Below are 18,137 nucleotides of genomic sequence, written 5' to 3' on the forward strand. Positions count from 1 at the left end.
TTGCATGTACGATCGTACACGTATCAAATAGAGCTAAGTTATCTGTACCTGTTCTTTCTTAATTTAGGTTACTTACGTTACTCCTACGCAAGTCCCTAGTCCCTAACTGTAACTGATTTAGAACCGGCATGCACGTTATTCTTCGCATTGTAAAATGACATTGCGCATGCGTCAGGAACTTCTGTTTGAACAAACCTGGTTTTGTTATTTTTTTTAAAATTGTTTGAGTTTATCTTGATTGAACATCGATGTTCCAATGGGCATCGATCAAACATCGATGTGAAATCCGACATCGAAATCAAGCATCGATGCTTAGGCAAACATCGATGTTTGACATCGATGTTAAAATTATAGACATAGCACAGCACTGATTAGCTCCATGGGCCTAACAGCGCTCCTGGTGACAAATGTATCCTATTAATTAACGCCATCTTTTATGAAAAGTTTCTACAGTTCTAAATTGATTAAATCGAATCATGCTAAAATAATTTATATTTATTATTAACGCACGACATATTTTCGTATTAAAAATATTTGACAAAACGTTACACAAAAGAAATAAAAGTTAATAGAAAAAACAAAACCGGAACCAGAAATGACGTCTTTTCTTTTCAAAGATGGCGGAACGCGTGTAACGTAATGCTGTTAATATTAAAATATTTTGATGTATTTCGGTTAATCTGAGTTAGTTGTTGTTGTCATTTTATTGGAGTTTTAAGTACTGTGAATTGTGCGCTTGTTTTTTTTATCTGGTATTCAGAATATCTTGACATTTCTTTCAAAATAGGGATTATAAAGGTGAGTGTCTATTATTATCAGATAAAATTAAAGTTTTAGTAAATATTTATTAAAAAATAAATTGTAAATTACCGAAAATATTTAATTATAAGAAGGACTAAAATTATAATGAGTCATTCAATAACTTAAAAGATTGACAAATAATTAAAATTTAAAGAGGCCAATTTGAGGGCAAAATTAATTAATTAAATAATTCTATTTTCAATATTACTTTTAATTAATTTCTATCATTACAATGGATTTTTTATTTAATTTATAGAAATTTTAATAAAAATATCAATTTTGACATGTGTAAATATTACTGTACACTTCAACTATTCAAAGTATTTGTGGAAAAGTCTATTGTATATACATTTCATTCTGTTATTTATATATGTAATTACTTATTAAATACAAAATGTCACTGATTTCATGAATTTTGTAAATTTTTTATTTTGTTAGACATAATTTGGGCCTGATTGTGTATGAATGGTGGTTATTTAGGTTTATAGAAATTGACCTAACGAACAAAAATCCCAAAAGAATTATTTGTATATTCTGGAGATATAGACTTTCAAGATGTTTTGAAGTTACTTTGCCACTTCATTTCTTCTTTTGTGAGATTTCTTTGATGGGTTCAGGATCACTCAGTTTATTACATAGCAATTTGTTATGTTATTACTGTATCATCATTAGCAATACATAGATTATATGATTTTTTTTTGCTTTTACTATTATTAAACATATCTACTAACTTAGGGTAGTTATTTATGTTAGGGCTTATCACACCAGTGATGGTTTGATAAGCCCTAATATAAATAACTACTTTAAGTTAGTAGATACATTTAAAATGGATTATACTTATAATCTTTTACATATATAAGTAAGGGCTGGATTTATATGTTTAGAATTGCAATATATGTGCATACATCTGCACCTAAAATGCCAGATATATGCATTGCTGTGTGTTTAAAATGCCTGAAATATGCATTATGCATGTTAAAAGTGCTAGTTACATACACCAAAATTTGTAGATTGAAGTGCATAGGTGTTTTAATTTTGTCTGAGAGCAAATCTTATTAATGTCTGTTCTGTTATACTTTTTAGATTGAGGGACTAAACATGTGACATTAGGTGACATGAGGGATTTGAAAATTATGATGTTATAAAATATGTTGGAATAATGTTTTATGAAGAGGTGTGCAATTGAGTCAGTTATGAATAAAATTACATTTTCAATAAAATTTTATAACTTATCTAATTGTAAAGTACTATATTATTTTTACGCCTTTTACAACGATTAGTGACATGACTTTGTGCCGGAAATAGGCGTTACCTAACGGGTACTTTACGTGGATTCGCGTTAATGTGCCAGGCCTGGACTTTAAGTGTGCACCGAATTAAATAATGACAAAGTTACTCAAAATCAAATTCAATATTTAATAATTCTAATAACGACTATGTACAAAAATTTAGTAACAATCAACAACAAATTTATTCAAAGAAAAAAAATCAATAAGAATCAACCCAACAAAATTCAATTCAATCTATTTGCTAATTTAAGTCTATTCCCCTTTGGAACTCTACAAAAAATTCAAAGACTTAACTTATGTACAACAATTCTCATGAACTAAGGTCCTAATTGTCACCTCAATATACTAGGAACCTTTTTCCTCAACTCTGAAGACTTTCTCTAATCTTTGATCCACAAATCGAATAACTTCAAAATCTCCTTGGAACCACTGTATCGCTATCGGACACCTCTTGTCACTTGTTGCTACAAAGCTCACCACGCTTGTTGCTAACAGAAGCTCACCTCGGTCATCTTCACTTGAGGTTCAGACTTTATACTGTGAGGTGACGTCACAATTCTGAGTGAGATCACTCCCCTCATTTACATACTTATCGCTAACAGTCAACTTTTCCTTTCTGCCTGGCAGCCTATTTCCCGACAATACTTGCCAACCTTTTACATTATTCTTTTTTACAATTTTTCAGGATGTTTTATTCTTTAAGGTTTAGCAAGTTCCTAAGTTGTGCTTGTGGGGTCTCCCCCCTCTTTCTCGGTGCGGACTTACTTTTTTCCGCTCGGGAGTGCGTGTGTGAGTTTTTTCTATGGCACTTTTTCTTGGTGAGTTGGTTCTCTTTCTTCTATTTTTAAGTTTCTAAGGTGATTGGTGAGGAAACCTTCGTCCTAACAAAACATAAGCCCCAACAAAAATAGAATACAAAGCAAAATAAAAAATAACTAAAAATAACGCTCGGACTTGGTTCCTTACATAATCAATCATTATTGAATTTTTTCTATATAGGCCTATACAATTGTTTACAAGCTAATCTAGTTATCTTCATTCTAATAGTTATGTCATTGGTCTAAAGTAGCAGTATAGTTTTATTTATAGTCCTGTACAAATGAGAAGAAATGAATATACTCTCTTATTAAGTAATTATAAATTTATTTTCAAAGTTGATAGTAATGTTTCATTTTTAACTAATATCATGAACTCTACTAAAGTTAGTTTTATTTTAGTTCAACTAGAATTTATCCATGATCAACTGATGCATCAAAATGAGCCAAAATGTCATGTTGTGCTGATGTAAGGATGTTTCAACATGCTGAGAAACTTGAAACCATTGTTTAGCAAGAAACAGTTTTTAGCATACATTATAATAATGAATTTTTCCATGTAAATATAATGATCTAAACTCTTGTAAGTACAGTAAAACCTTAATTTAATGGGCAAAATTTCCATTCATATGTCATACAGAGTCCATAAAAATTAACAGGTTATTATTACTTTCTTTTTAAATCCAAGAGTCATTGCTCATAATGTGTATTTCCAAAAAATGTTTGCTTATTTATTTATTTTTATTTAGATCATACTTGTTTCTTACAGTCTCAAAACTATGGTCATCACATAAACAAACTTCTCATACATACTGAAATTTAATTATACTGTACAAACATGTCTACATAAGAAAAAACAGATAAATTATCTAATATGTTAGTTTTTTAATGCATGCATTTGGAAAATCTGCTATATTATATAATGAACTTTTGGCTTTAATGATACCTCTTGCCCAAATTAGTCCATTAAATTGAGGTTTTACTATACTTTCTTAGCAATTCAGCATTAGTTTTTGCTGCTTTAACCATATTGAATTTTTAAAAATGTATAGGGCCTATATGGACAGCCTTAATTTGATCTGATTGGACCAAAACTGTGTTTATATCAAGGTTTCAACATCGTAGCATTAAAGAAAAAAACATGTATTAACATACAAATCTAGCACTTGTAAATTTGAATTCATATCTGCTGTCAGTTTGTTTGTTCAAGTATCATGTGAGAACAGCTAAACTGATTTCTATGAAACTTTGTACATATACAGGTATCTCTCATACAACACAGCATTCCTATAACATGGTTCAAGAATTGGTGATATCCCCGTACAACATAGTGTTCTTACAATCAGTGGTTTCACCCTAACACAGTTTGAGAATTGGAGACATTCCTGTACAGAATATCATCATTTTTAAGTGCAAATGCCATCATTTGATATTTTTTTTATTCAAGCAAGCATGTGTGTTATCTCATATTTGCTATGGATTTTAGAATATTGAAATTTTCAATGTTGTTTTGTGCTTTCACCTGGTTTTCTTCAATGAGAAATTGTACAATTTTTCTTCTTCCTTATTCTAGCTTCCTATTGTAGCTTTCCTATAAACTAAGTGTTGCTGTCATTGGTGATAGTGTTTTAAATGAACCCAAAAGACTGTCACTGTGTTTTTTTATAGATTAAATTAAAAGTTACTACCTAAAAATATTAAATTTTTTAAACATCTCATAAGCAAATGCAAGCAAATATAAATATCAGATTTTATGAAAAAATTTAGAATTAAAAACAAATTTAAATGTATCAAAAGCAGGGCTGTGGAGTCTGTAGATTTTTACATGACTCCAAATCTGACTTTTCCTCACCATCTGACTCTGACCAGGGGCAGACTTGTTAACAAAGTAGGCCCGAAAATTCTCATGACATCAGAATATAAGCTTCAATAAATATAGTTCTAATAAAGATAGAACATACAACTTTTTTATTCCAAAGCTAAAATACTCCTCTAAGTAATGACATAGTCAATATATAAGTATGTATTCAATAATTTTTATTTTCTGGCTGTTATATATAACAGAGGAAAAGTGTAGCGATCAGTCAAAAAATGACTCCTCCCAAATTTTTGCATTTTTGGACTCAGGACACCTCGAAATGTCTAGGTATGCAAAAGATTCGGGTTTTCTGTATGTGTGGATGTTAGACTGTGTGTGGGGTGCATGATTTCGTTCACCCTGTTTGAAGCCTAATAATTTCTGTGGTCAGAGTGGTTACAATTGGAGTCAGATGGCTTAACAGATGGAGTTAGTTATTAAGCATCAGAGTGGTTGAACTAAATCATGTCCCTATACATATTCTAACATCGTAGGCGAGAATATCTTAACGGGTTTTACTGTGCTATTATAAAATGACAAAAAAGTTTACTTTGAGGGTAGAGACGAGTTTACTTTTTATTTTTTAAATTTTGAACGATAATAACTAGTAAAATATTCATTAAGACATATGACACATGATCCCTTGTATGTCTTCACCCTGTCGACCTTTAATTAAGAACCAAAATTTAATAGTATTAATGCCCCTTTATATGTATGCCACAGTGCCACATTTTGTTTCTTAAACTTTACCCATTCTGAGATATTGTTTAATATCTCAGAACAGAAAATAAAGAAATTAAACAAATTAGACGCCAACACACACGTATGCAAATTTTTCCTCTTTTATTGACTTTTTTAGGGGGTTCGGGAGGTCTCCAAATGTGTAGATTTGCAAAAGAAACATTGAGTTCAAATTTGACACGATTTCAATACTTTTCTGTTGTATATACATAACAAGTTGGGAAGTAAAAAGGAGTCAAAGTCGGCAGATTTTTTGATGACTCCGACTCTGCTAAAACACCAAAACTCCACAACTCTGACTCCGACTCCACAACTCTGCGTTTAACTTGTTCGACTTTACAAACATACCCAAAGAATCTTCTGCATACAATCTCTCATATGATCTCTATGACAGTGACTGCTGATGTTGGCATCTGACTTGTGGGACATGCTAATTATCTGAGATGTCTGATTAAGAAAGGAATAAATGAGACAACTTTGAAGTCATATATACAGTAAAAGTTACTACAAAATGATCAGTGGACACTTATGGAGTACAGAAAATTTACATCAGATCTTTATCAGGGCCACATATTTGTAAACTACATATACAGATGGCTCATCAGTAAACCTGACACAGAATTATTGCAAAATTTCAATGTTGCAAAAAGTTTTTTTATCAACTCCCTACACAAAATGATAAGGAAATTTCAGAATTTTGGAACTCTGTAAGCAATCATTGAATCTGAAAACTAGCGATGGGATGATACCAAAATTTCTCCCGATTCTGATTTTGATTCCAATTCTATTGAAAACTCCTGATTCTGATTCTTTTGAATACCTTCTAAAGTTTATTTTAGCTTAGAAAAATTAATGATTTACATTATGAGCATCGTACATTCGTTAATTAATAAACATTAAGCTTAAGAATGGAAAATGATTGGAAAATCCAGAATTGTCATTCAAATGAAAACCAAAAATTCTTTATTGCATACTACAAAGTAAATTTGTAATCTTATTTCAGATAAAGTTAATATTGCAACACTACTCTCAAAGAAATTCTGGCTAATTTCCTTTTACTTAAAGAACTATCCCATTGTGTCATCTAGGGTTGCCATGTTTAAGATGTTTTTTTAGTGTAATAAAGTTTTGAGAAGTCACAGCTGCCAATAATTTTTATTTATAGTTTGACTGTTAATTAAATTTAAGATTAATGGCACAGCATTTAAATTTAACATGTGCATTCCAATTAGTACAAATTAATGTTAGTATTAAAATTCATAGCATTCTAAAATTTGTTTTTGTTTTGCCTAAAGAAGATATTCTATACATATAATGACAGATTCTATTATTCAATGTAAAAAATTTTACAGCACTGTTATCAAAATGTTTGATTGATTTTAATAAAAATAATTTTCAATGAGTTAAAAAATAGTTACTTAATATTACTTAATAAAGAATAAAAGTTATAAATGTTTATTACTTTTACTAATCAAGAATAATAAACAAAATTTTTTAGTTATTTTGTGTAATGAGAATCAATCTCCATTATGTAAGATGACTAAAAAATTTTGTTTAATATTCTTGTTTGATTGTTTTTGATAATCCAACAGAAAATTTATTTCCAAGGAATAGACTTGTCAACAAGCAATTATTTGTTGTGACATTGTCACAATGCCTAAATGCAATTTGTAATCATATTTTTAATTAATTAAATTTAAAATATATGCTTTCCACCTCAAATTAGTAGTTGCTTGCCCCTGTACATAATACTTTTCCTTAGAGTTGTGCTGGTCATCTATCTAACATCTTTTGGGTGAAAATTTTTGAATTGAAATAATGTAAATTCCAATTTCTGTCATATGTTTAAATATAGTTAATTGAGCCTCCTGCCCCTAAGGTTTCCATACCTGGGCTTGTCTTTCATCTATCTAACTCCATTCTCAAGATTAAGGATAGACAGATGACAGTGGGAATTTATAGGTCTACAATTTTTTCAAATTGCAGCCCAACGAAACGAATCAGCCATGCATATTACTGTCTGCTATGTATTATGAGATACTGAAATCTTGAACATTTGTTTACTATGGATATGGACTCAAGAGATAATATTTGAAACTTTGCTGCTACTTATTTAACTTTTTATTTGATTTTCTTGTAAAAACATGGATTTTATTTTTATACATAATTTGTATGCAGTGTTTATCATTACTTTTATTTTTATGTTTATTATTAAATTTTATATATGATCTATATTAAACTTGTATGGATGCAAGGAGGAAAATAGAGATGATCTTGGTTTATGATAAATAATGAAAATACAATACAAGTTTATAGATATTTGACTTTTCAGGCATTAGATTAATTTTTAAAATTTATATGATACATATTAAAACTGCACATAATTAAATCAATATATATTGATTAAATTAAGTACAGTTGTAATATGTATACAGTGTAACTAAAATTTATGAGTACTTGATACATGTGAATTTAATACAAAAAGCAGTTTTATTTTATAATTTATCCCCATTTATATGAGAAAATATTGGTACAATGATGCCAACCAATATTTATGAAAATAAAATAGTCTAATTATGAGTGAAAGGAGACCTGCTTCAATTAGATGACTTTAAGATTCCAGTTTCCATTTTCTTTGTATCATTTATATTGTCTTCACTGTAGGTATTTATTGAACTTTATTTTTACATCATAAATACAGTAGACCTGCGGTAATCTGGTACCCCCTACAATCAGACATGTCTGTATGCAGCTCGGTATGCAATGGGCTGAAGAGAATGGTGCATCGTACCACGAACTTTTACTTCTGAGGAGACTGAGACACAAGGCCTTACTCTCCCATTTAGCCAATGTAAAACAAAAGAAAATTGATGAATATTTGCATGCACCATAAATTTATTTGTTTATCCATTTTCAAATTAAGATCATACATAGTATGTACTGTACGGGTAGCTCCACCATCAAAGCAATCAAAAGGGTCACTGCCTTCATTAAAGAGGCCTGGGAACATGACAAGCATGCCCTCCTTATAAGTATAGACTACAGAAAAGCCTTTGATAACCTGTGGTGGCCCTCGATCAAAATCAAGCTAAGAGACTCCAAATGTCCTAGTAACATCTACCACCTCCTGGATAACTATCTTACGGATCGGAAGGCAGGCTTCTTCAGTAATGGCATTGAGATAATTAATGAAGTCAATAGGGGATGTCCCCAGGGCTCCCGCAGTGGGCCAGGTATTTGGAACCTGGCTTACGATGACCTTCTAACCACCATCCCAAACTCAGAGCATTCGTCTATCCAAGGCTTCGCCGACGATACTCTGATAATGCTAAGGCACCAAAACTGCAATGTTCTCCAAGCTATGGGCAACGACACTCTTAAGGAGGTTAGTAAATGGAGCTCCCTCCACAAACTTCCTATCAATTACACAAAATGCACTGCTCTAACATGCACCAGAAAGAATAAACGGAAACAGCTACAACGGCCTATGTGTCTTTACATCGACAAGCATAAAGTCAAGGTATCATCCCATCTTAACTATCTTGGTGTCACCCTCGACCCAACCCTAAGCTGGAAGGACCACATAGAGGAAAAATGCCGGAAAACTAGGCAGAAGGCAAACCTATTTCTACACATTGCAAGGAATACTTGGGGCTTGGGTCCCAAGCATTGTAGACTGATCTATAGGGGAGCCATCGAACCTGCACTGCTCTACGCTGCCCAGGCATGGGGGGACAGGGCCCAACTGGTGCATATAAAGAGGAAACTCCTCTCTGTTCAAAGGGACTTTGCCATAAGGATCTGTGGGGCATACAGGACGGCCCCTACAGACGCCTTACTGGTGATTGCTAATATTATTCCTATACACCTAAAAATCAAACTCCTTACCTGGAACTGGAACATTCAGAACGAAGAAGCCAACACGGAAGCCATAATCAATAAAATGGATAAAGCCCGTACTGATTACATAAATAATTGCAAAGACATCCTGAAATTAAAGCACAAATATGGGATAGATAACCTCATATCGAAATCCGAGCAGATCCACCACCCGGCCGACTGGGCCTCATTAGCAATGCCACTTGAAACTTACGATCCATCTGCTACCCCGAATTGGCGGATCTTTACGGACGGGGCTAAGAACGACCTCGGCACAGGAGCGGCCTTTGTAGTCCAAAACAACACCAAGAAATACATCAAAGAAGAATATCATAAATTAGAAGCCCACTGCTCAAATAACCAAGCCGAGCTATGGGCTATGTTTAAAGCTCTGACAGAAATCACTAAAAACCTCCGAAAATATACAGGAAGCATCTATTTCATTACGGATAGCAGGTACGTGTTAAGTGTCATTGCTGGTACCGCCAAACGCTCCTCCACTGGCACAAATGTCTACTACCTAGCGACTAACCTACAAAAACGTAGGAAAATCAAATTCGTCTGGGCCCCCGGGCACAGCGGAATTCCTGGTAACGAAAGGGCTGATGCCCTTGCCAGGAAGGTTGCCAACCTCCATGTTACCCCCTCCTTTGGGAAGGTCCCCATCACTTACATTAACAAACTATTATACAATCAGATCATCGAGGAGTGGCAGAAGGATTGGACAGATTCAACAACTGGAAGGCTTACTTTCAATTTTCTGCCATCTGTTAGGAGTCGTCAACTCCTAAAGCACATCACCCCTTCCTATTATCTTACGCAGTGCCTCACCGGGCATGGGAATTTCCCAGCCTACCTCGCTCGGTTTGGCAAAAGAGAAGATGACAAATGTGACTGCAATGACTCTGTTATTGGGGACGCCCTGCACACTCTCCTAGACTGTCCTCACCACGATATGGAGCGCCAAGGACTCATGGGCTTCTGCCTAACTAATGGGCAAAATTGGCCCCCCAACTTAGACTTTTTATGCAGCAATGTTGGCGCCTTTAACCATCTCAAAAACTTTGTGAACAGCTGTAGCACTTACCGGGTCACCCACCCGTCCCCCCCTAGCAGGGGCCCTCTACTGTGTTCTCAATCTCTTCGGTCTGTTGTTCATCCCTAATCCACCACATGTGGCTCAAGCCGTCCTGTGACTGTGTTATTGGAATTGTGTCTAACAGCTGTAGGGTATTCTATGTCTAGTTAATGGTTAAAGTTGTTTGTTTGTTTGGCTTGTCCAATACCATTTTACCGGACCCCCCATCGGGATTCTCTTTGCACATCTCTACTCGTCTGATTTGTATATCTACATCTGTTCCATCAGTGTATCAACATGTACCATATCTATCAGTATGTATATTATCATCATCGGCCGCCAAAACGGCGCTCTGCTCTGTATATCTATTTGTATTCTAAACAAATATGGTATAAGTTGTCTATATGATCGCAAATTTACCTTCCTTTCTAAACTTTATACTCTCTAACAATCCCCGCTTCTCCCCCCACCTCCCCTTCTCCATATCTTCCTTCACACTCCCCTATCTCCCGTTATTTCACATTCGGTCTCTTTTTCCTTACCTTCTCCTTCCATCTCTATAGAGCAAAGTCTGCCGCTAAATGACAGACAGCTCTTCTATTCTTTAAATAAAGTAAAGTAAAGTACGTACTGTACCTTGGAAATACTTACATATAGTGTATGTAATTGGTTGACATCAATATGCTTAGTTATTATTTTTTTGCAAGTGCTATAGCATTAATGACGTTAATTTTATAATAAACCCTATGCTATCTATTGTGTTGTTTAATTCACTAAGTCCCATATCGTATATTATGCAGTATATATAGATTTGATCTTACCATTTTTATAAGTATGCAATTTGTCAAATTACAAGGTACTCCTTTTCAAAAAAGTTCCGGACTACAAGGGGTTGGTGACAGTTTAGTCTGACAAATTTAATCATCCAACACCACCTTGCAAAACATTTGTCAGATTACCACAGGTCTACTGTACTGTATGTAATTAATTAATTACATATAGAATTCCAGTAATTAAAAAACATTCATTTACTTTAATTTATTTCACTGTATTTACTCGCATATAAGACGAGGTAAAATACACAAAAGTATTTTACCTGGGTTGTTTGAATCATTCTTGTGTATTATCAGGAGTAAAGCAATAGGAAAAGCAAAGCTTTTGAATTGAAGAAAATTACACAGGAGCCCAATATAAATTTTAATTTATTTCCACGTGAAAACAGATGATTATTTGGAAATCAGAATTCAGAGAAACTCATAAGTGTAATCAACGAAGAGTGAATTTGACTGTTAAGAATTGGCAGAAAAGGTTCCCAATAATTGTCCAGCTTTACATGAACAAATTATGTTGTCGATTTTACAAGATTTCTTCTTGAAGTTTAAAATGCCAGTAATTTTTGCCGGACAATGTGTGCATGTGATATTTTATTTGTGAATAAACGAAATAAAATTAGAATTGTATTAATGAAGTTAAGTTTCTTTATTTTGATCTTTAAAGTCACACCTCGTCCTATATGCGAGATCACCTTATATCCAAGTACTTATAGTACTTGTTTTTCTATTTATTTATTGTCAATTAACTTTTCTTTCCTTGTCATCAAACAAAAGAAATGTCTGATAACTTGTGTATTTGCTTTTCTCATTTTATGTTAATTGCTTTTATATTACTGAATAACCTAATCAACATATTTATTTATATATTTAATTTTATTATATCTCATTTAGAATCATTGATAGGCAAATGTATGTTTTATAAAAGTTTAATGTCAACATGATGTTGACATTATACTTTTATAAAACACACAGCAGAGTGACTAGGTTATGAGGTTGTTCAAAAATAACCAAACTTTTTGAATTGGACAAAAATGGAGTCAACTTCACATAGTGTTGTGAAGTTGACAATGCTATGTTTGTGATAACCTACTGAGTAAGCTGCGTTTTTTGGATTGTTGATATCTCATTTTGTTCCCATGTTATTGTTTTTTGAGTGAAAGGTATTTCAGTGTTCCTGGTAATTTTTGCAATATGCGATTTACGGGAGCAACAATGCAATGTAAAGTTTTGCATGAAACTGGGGAAAACTTTTACGGAAACATTTCAACTTTTGAATTAAGCTTATGGAAGCAATGCTCTAGGTTGTACACAGTGTTATGAATGGTTTACCCGATTCAAAAGTGGCTGTCAATTATTTGAAGATGACCCTCAACTAGGAAAGCCTTTGACTTCAACTGATGACACTCATGTTCAGAAAATCAGAGTTGTGCACTATGAATTTTTGCCTCAAGGTCAAACAGTCAACCATCAGTACTACACAGGTATTTTGAAACAATTGTGTGAAAAAATTTGCAAAAAGAGACTAGAGTTGTGGCAAGACAACTCATGGTTCCTTTACCATGACAACATGCCTGCTCACTCAGCCTTATCAATTTGCCAGTTTTGTGCCAAAAATCAAATGACTGTCCTCCCCAGCATCCCTACTCACCAGATTTGGCTCCTTACGGTTTTTTCTTATTTCCAAAATTAAAAGCAGTGCTGAAAGAACACTGTTTTGACACAATTGGTGACATTAAAACAAATTTGTCAAAAGCATTGAAGGACAGTCTAAAACAAGCTTACCAGGACTGCTTTGCAAAGTGGAAACACTGCTGGGATAAGTATGTGTGAATAGAGAAGGGGAGCACATTGAAGACAGCAAATAAAAAATAAAAAATTATAAAGTTCAGTTATTTTTTGGACAAATCTTGTATTCCAGACTGAGGTAAAATTTTGACCATTAAACTATAATGGAAAAATATGTTCCTACTATTTGAGAGGTTTTCAAATAGGCTTATGAGTCTGTATTATACTGTTTCTGGTTTTATTTAATAGATTTGAAATTTAAGGTCCATTTTGAAGGTCTGTTAAAAATTTATTCAAGAGAATAGAAAAACAAAAAGTTGAAATATTTCTTTGAGAAATTACATAAAAATTAAATTTCTGAATAAGTTGCTTAAATTATCAGTTTATACATTTTCTTTCAAATTTTATAAATACGATTTAAGAGATATTAACACTCATTGACAGAAAATTATGCAATCAGATAAAATTCTTTGATTACTGCAAGTTTTGGCTTATAGCTATGCTAAGACAGGTATGTAAATGATTATAGAAAATCTTTTATTGGAAAATATAATTTATATTCAATGTGAATTCATATATGTACAATACAGTTGACTCCCCCATAACGCGGTAGATACGTTCCACTTTATAAGAATTTTGCGTTGTAGGAATCCTTAAATATATGAGCCAATCACAGCCCGGCACATGTACAGTTTATGGACTACAGCTGTTTGAAAGATTTTCTTCCATAAAATTAATTGATTCTAGACTAATTTGACTCAACGTTTCCAAAACACGTATAATTTTTTGGGAATAATCTGTATAAACTATGCTATAAACAAAAAATTGTAGGATTACTTACCGAGTGTGCACCATTTGACGACACCATTGCTTAAGCTTGTTTTCATCGCGGAGCAGTGCACCAAATGGCGGGGCATTTTCTGATAATTTATTTTTCTGTGAAAAATTCGTTTAACTTTGGAGACATCATTAATAGAAATAATTTTTATGACCATTGAATAAGAAATGTATAAAATTACAGTACTGTATTAGACTTACAGTACCAAATTTATATACTGTACAGACAATAGTAAACTCAACTTATCTGCCTAAACTCTCCATAGCGTGTAAGTAGTTTGGCTGCTCATCCACTATTGGTCCATATTTGACCAATCCTGTTGTGACATGAGTTGGCGATGACGCTTTACCGCATTTTACGAGTCTCTGTTAGTGTCTTTATATGAATATGGTCGCAATTTTTTCGCCGCGATATATGAATCCGCATTATATGAACCCGCGTTATAGGGGGGGTCTACTGTACATATATGTAAATAAATTCACACAAAGTGATCTTTTTGGCTAAAGTTAAATCTTTCCTTGGCATATTGAGAGGCTTCTCTAAAAATACATACATGTATATCAATTCAATCTTTAAACTGATATGCAGGCTGTATAGCAATATAGTATAACAGTGGATAGTTTTATCCACTGTTACCCAATATTGCTACTCAGTCCAATCAAATGCATATACTTCATGCTATATCTTAGTGATGACTGAGAGTCTCTGCATATAGACAATGCCTAGAAACAATCCATGCTTGTACTGTCCATCCCTCCTCATGTTTGTCTATGATAATATCTGAGCATGATGTGTTTGAATAAATTGATGGGATGTCCCAAACAAGCAAAGTAAATTTGCCTTATATTTAACTTTTTTGTTTCTGTCTTTCAAAATATGACTCAAATAAACAGTGATCGTGATTAACCAGTGTCCCAATTAACCAAAATGCACTGTATTTTTAACATTATATAAAATTTTATATATAATCATATATATTTGTAATTTGTTGTTTATTTTTTTCTAGAATTCAAATAGTTATGGATGCAGAGAGTGATGATGAAATGCAAAGTAATCATTCAGATCAGGAGGTAATTTTTATTTTATAATAAAATTTATATATTTAATACAAACTATTGATGTTTGTATTATACAGTATCTGAATTTAAAAAAAAACTGAATTTTTCAAAAATATAAATGTAAGCAACCCTTGACTTTTGGATGTTAAAATTTGTCATTTGTGAAATGTAATTTTTCTCTGTTTAATGTATAGTTTTAACATATTAAATATTTTATGCATTTGTTATGTTTACTGTGAAAAAGGAAAATGTTCCTATTTTAATAAGAAATTTTATTTTTTTTTACTGCTTTTGGAACTGAAATACAAAACAATGGTTAAAATAAAATAACTTAAAATAAAAATACAGTAGAGCGTCGTTTATTCGAAAGCTGGTTATCCGAAACGTCCGTTATCTGAAAGCATTCCAGTCGGCAAATTTTAATTTTCGCTAGTGCTGTGGCGCTGCAATCTTCGGCTATTTCTCGGGCTACTCAAATATTTTACGTTTTTGATACTAAATTAACATCTGAAGTATAATTTTTTATTGTTTTTATATTTTTCAATAAATTTATTTTGTTTGTACAAAATAAAAAAATAATTTTTAACGATACAATAGTCTTCGTTAGGCTTAACATCGACGAAAATTCAACGCGAAGCGACACGCAACNCTAAATTAACATCTGAAGTATAATTTTTTATTGTTTTTATATTTTTCAATAAATTTATTTTGTTTGTACAAAATAAAAAAATAATTTTTAACGATACAATAGTCTTCGTTAGGCTTAACATCGACGAAAATTCAACGCTAAGCGACACACAACGGAGAGAAATTTCAACATGGGATAAATTAATATATTTTTTCGTACATGATTCGTTATCCGAAAAATAAGTTATCCGAACCACTCCAGTCCCCAATTGATTCAGATAAACGACGCTCTACTGTATATACAAAATGAATACAAATAAAAAGTATGTTGCATAAATGAGTTAAACTTAACAAAAGGAGGTTAAACTTAATAAAAGTGTAATAATAACAGAGAGAGAATATATTAAACTAGACAACTTCAAATAAAGCCCTCAATGTCACCATGTGTCTATTGTTTATTGTGAGTTCCTTTACAAATTGTTTTATCGATTTTGAGTATTTCCAGATATTTCAGATGAAAAGGTGTCATAGTGAGTGATGTATAAGATGTGCTCTCCCAAAAAAGATGTCAATGTCCTGGTCAGAGGCAAAAGCTGATAAGATAGTTGTAGTTAGGCATTTTCTGATTGAGTTTTGATGTTCTTTGATCCTAGTATACACAGATCTACATGTGCCACTAATATATTCAAAGGGGCAATCTATCCTATTGTCATATGAAGGTATTGAGTAAATACCTGGATGAGTAGTTTCATCCATGGGATCTTTGCCATTCCTGAGTAAGGAGAATACATTCTGGCTTCTTTTATATACAGTTCAAAAGTTGGAGTATTGAGCTATATTAGTTATTTCCACAGTGGGTGCTACTGCTTACTGTTGACTGTGAGTAAATCTAGGGGGACAAAAAGAAGCAAGTGGGAGGCAGAGGGATGCTGGAGGTAGTCTACTGACTGAATTGTTACCATAGATGAGGATTGGGTCACTGACAGATCTTTCCCTTTCCTCTGATAAAATGGGTAAGAAGAAACATTGCATTTAACCTATCCCATGTTGAAATTTTTCTCCATTGCATGTGGCTGCTATGTTGAATTTTTGTCAATGTTAAGCCTAATGAAAATTTTTTTATAATAATAATAATTGTGGCTACTGTATCGTTAAAAATTATTTTTTTTATTTTGCACAAACAAAATAAATACATTGAAAAATATAAAAACAAAAAAATAATAATATTTTGAAAGTTCATTTCAATATAAAAATTATGATGCATAGTGACATCTAGTATAAAAAATGTACCAATACTGTAACGAGATATATTGGGTTTAACCCAGCGGGTTAAAGGTCACGACCCCGATATATGTCGGGAATAACACAAGTGAGATTAATGATTTTCAGATGTGCAGAACAGTGCATAGTAAGGATATAAAGTGTGAGGTTCATAGAAAAGTTTTCTAAGAATATTTCCAAGATTTTCTCACACAAGGAAAATGCATTAGGGGACATTGGAGTACAGTTGGGGAATGTTAGGTATAAGTTTATGGAACCAAGGAGGCAGTAGCTCAAAGTTTGGAATCACTGAAATATATTTTTGTAAATCCTATTCAACACTTTTATATAGTGGTACCATGTGTAGATTTTTGCATTCTGGGATCAAAGAACATCAAAACTCATCTTTTCTGCTGAGTTTTACCTGACTACAACTACCTTAGTGGTCTTTTCCTCTGACCAGGACATTGATGTCTTTTTTGACAGGGCACATCTTATACATTGTGAATTGACTCCTTCTCATCTGAAATATCTGGGAATCTATAAAGCAATTTGTAAAGGAATTGCAATTAACAGTAGAGAGCTTAGGTCACAATTCTGAATGTTGAAATCCTGAAAGATCTAAACCCCAAAAGGTTAAATCACAAAAATCAAAATCCTGAAATGCCTAAAGCTTCAATTCCTAATGAAAAATTTGTGGTCTATATATGAGTGTATGTACAGAATGGATTTCTACATACCCGAAACAATGTAAAAGCATGGCACAGAAGATGGGAAAATTTAGTAGGGAATGTTCATGTTGGTATACCAAATCTTTGAAGAATTTCAAAAAGTGCAATACAACATAGAAAATGAATATGAGTGTATTCTCTGAGGTGAACCATGCCCTAAAAGGAAAAAAGTAGTTACTCATTGCAAAGCAAGACTTCAAAATATAGTTAATGATCATGAAAGTCAACCAGCTCTTATGGACTACCTCCATGCAATTGCCCATAATCTTTCTATGTCATATGTGTTGGTGTTTTTATTTTCTTCACTACTATTTAAAAGTTTCTGCATTAATTTTTATAATTTATAATTCTACATATTTGATTTTAGCTACTATGTATTAATGTAATAATAAATAAATGTGTGTATTATGTACAGTGCATACATATTGACTATTACTGTTATTAAATATTTTATTGTGTAAAATGGGCTATGAAGTGTTTTGTAATGTATTTCTATGTTTCTCAAATAAATTTTGTTTAAAAATGTAAGTAAAAATCTTTTAAA

General features: G+C 32.6%; 1 protein-coding gene across 1 annotated transcript in view; it reads left to right on the forward strand.

The window, feature by feature from the left end:
- Positions 1 to 479: 479 nt before the first annotated feature.
- The window catches only part of LOC111626928 (protein IWS1 homolog), a 58,012-nt gene continuing 40,354 nt past the window's right edge, over positions 480 to 18,137 (forward strand). The window contains exons 1-2 of the mRNA XM_023370454.1: positions 480 to 798; positions 14,924 to 14,987. Coding sequence (XP_023226222.1) covers positions 14,937 to 14,987 — 51 coding nt within the window. The 5' untranslated portion in view covers positions 480 to 798; positions 14,924 to 14,936. The remainder of the gene's footprint in view (positions 799 to 14,923; positions 14,988 to 18,137) is intronic.

The sequence above is a fragment of the Centruroides sculpturatus genome, unplaced genomic scaffold (genome assembly GCF_000671375.1).
Source record: "Centruroides sculpturatus isolate CEXI.00-Female unplaced genomic scaffold, Cexi_2.0 scaffold164, whole genome shotgun sequence".
NCBI lineage: Eukaryota > Metazoa > Arthropoda > Arachnida > Scorpiones > Buthidae > Centruroides > Centruroides sculpturatus.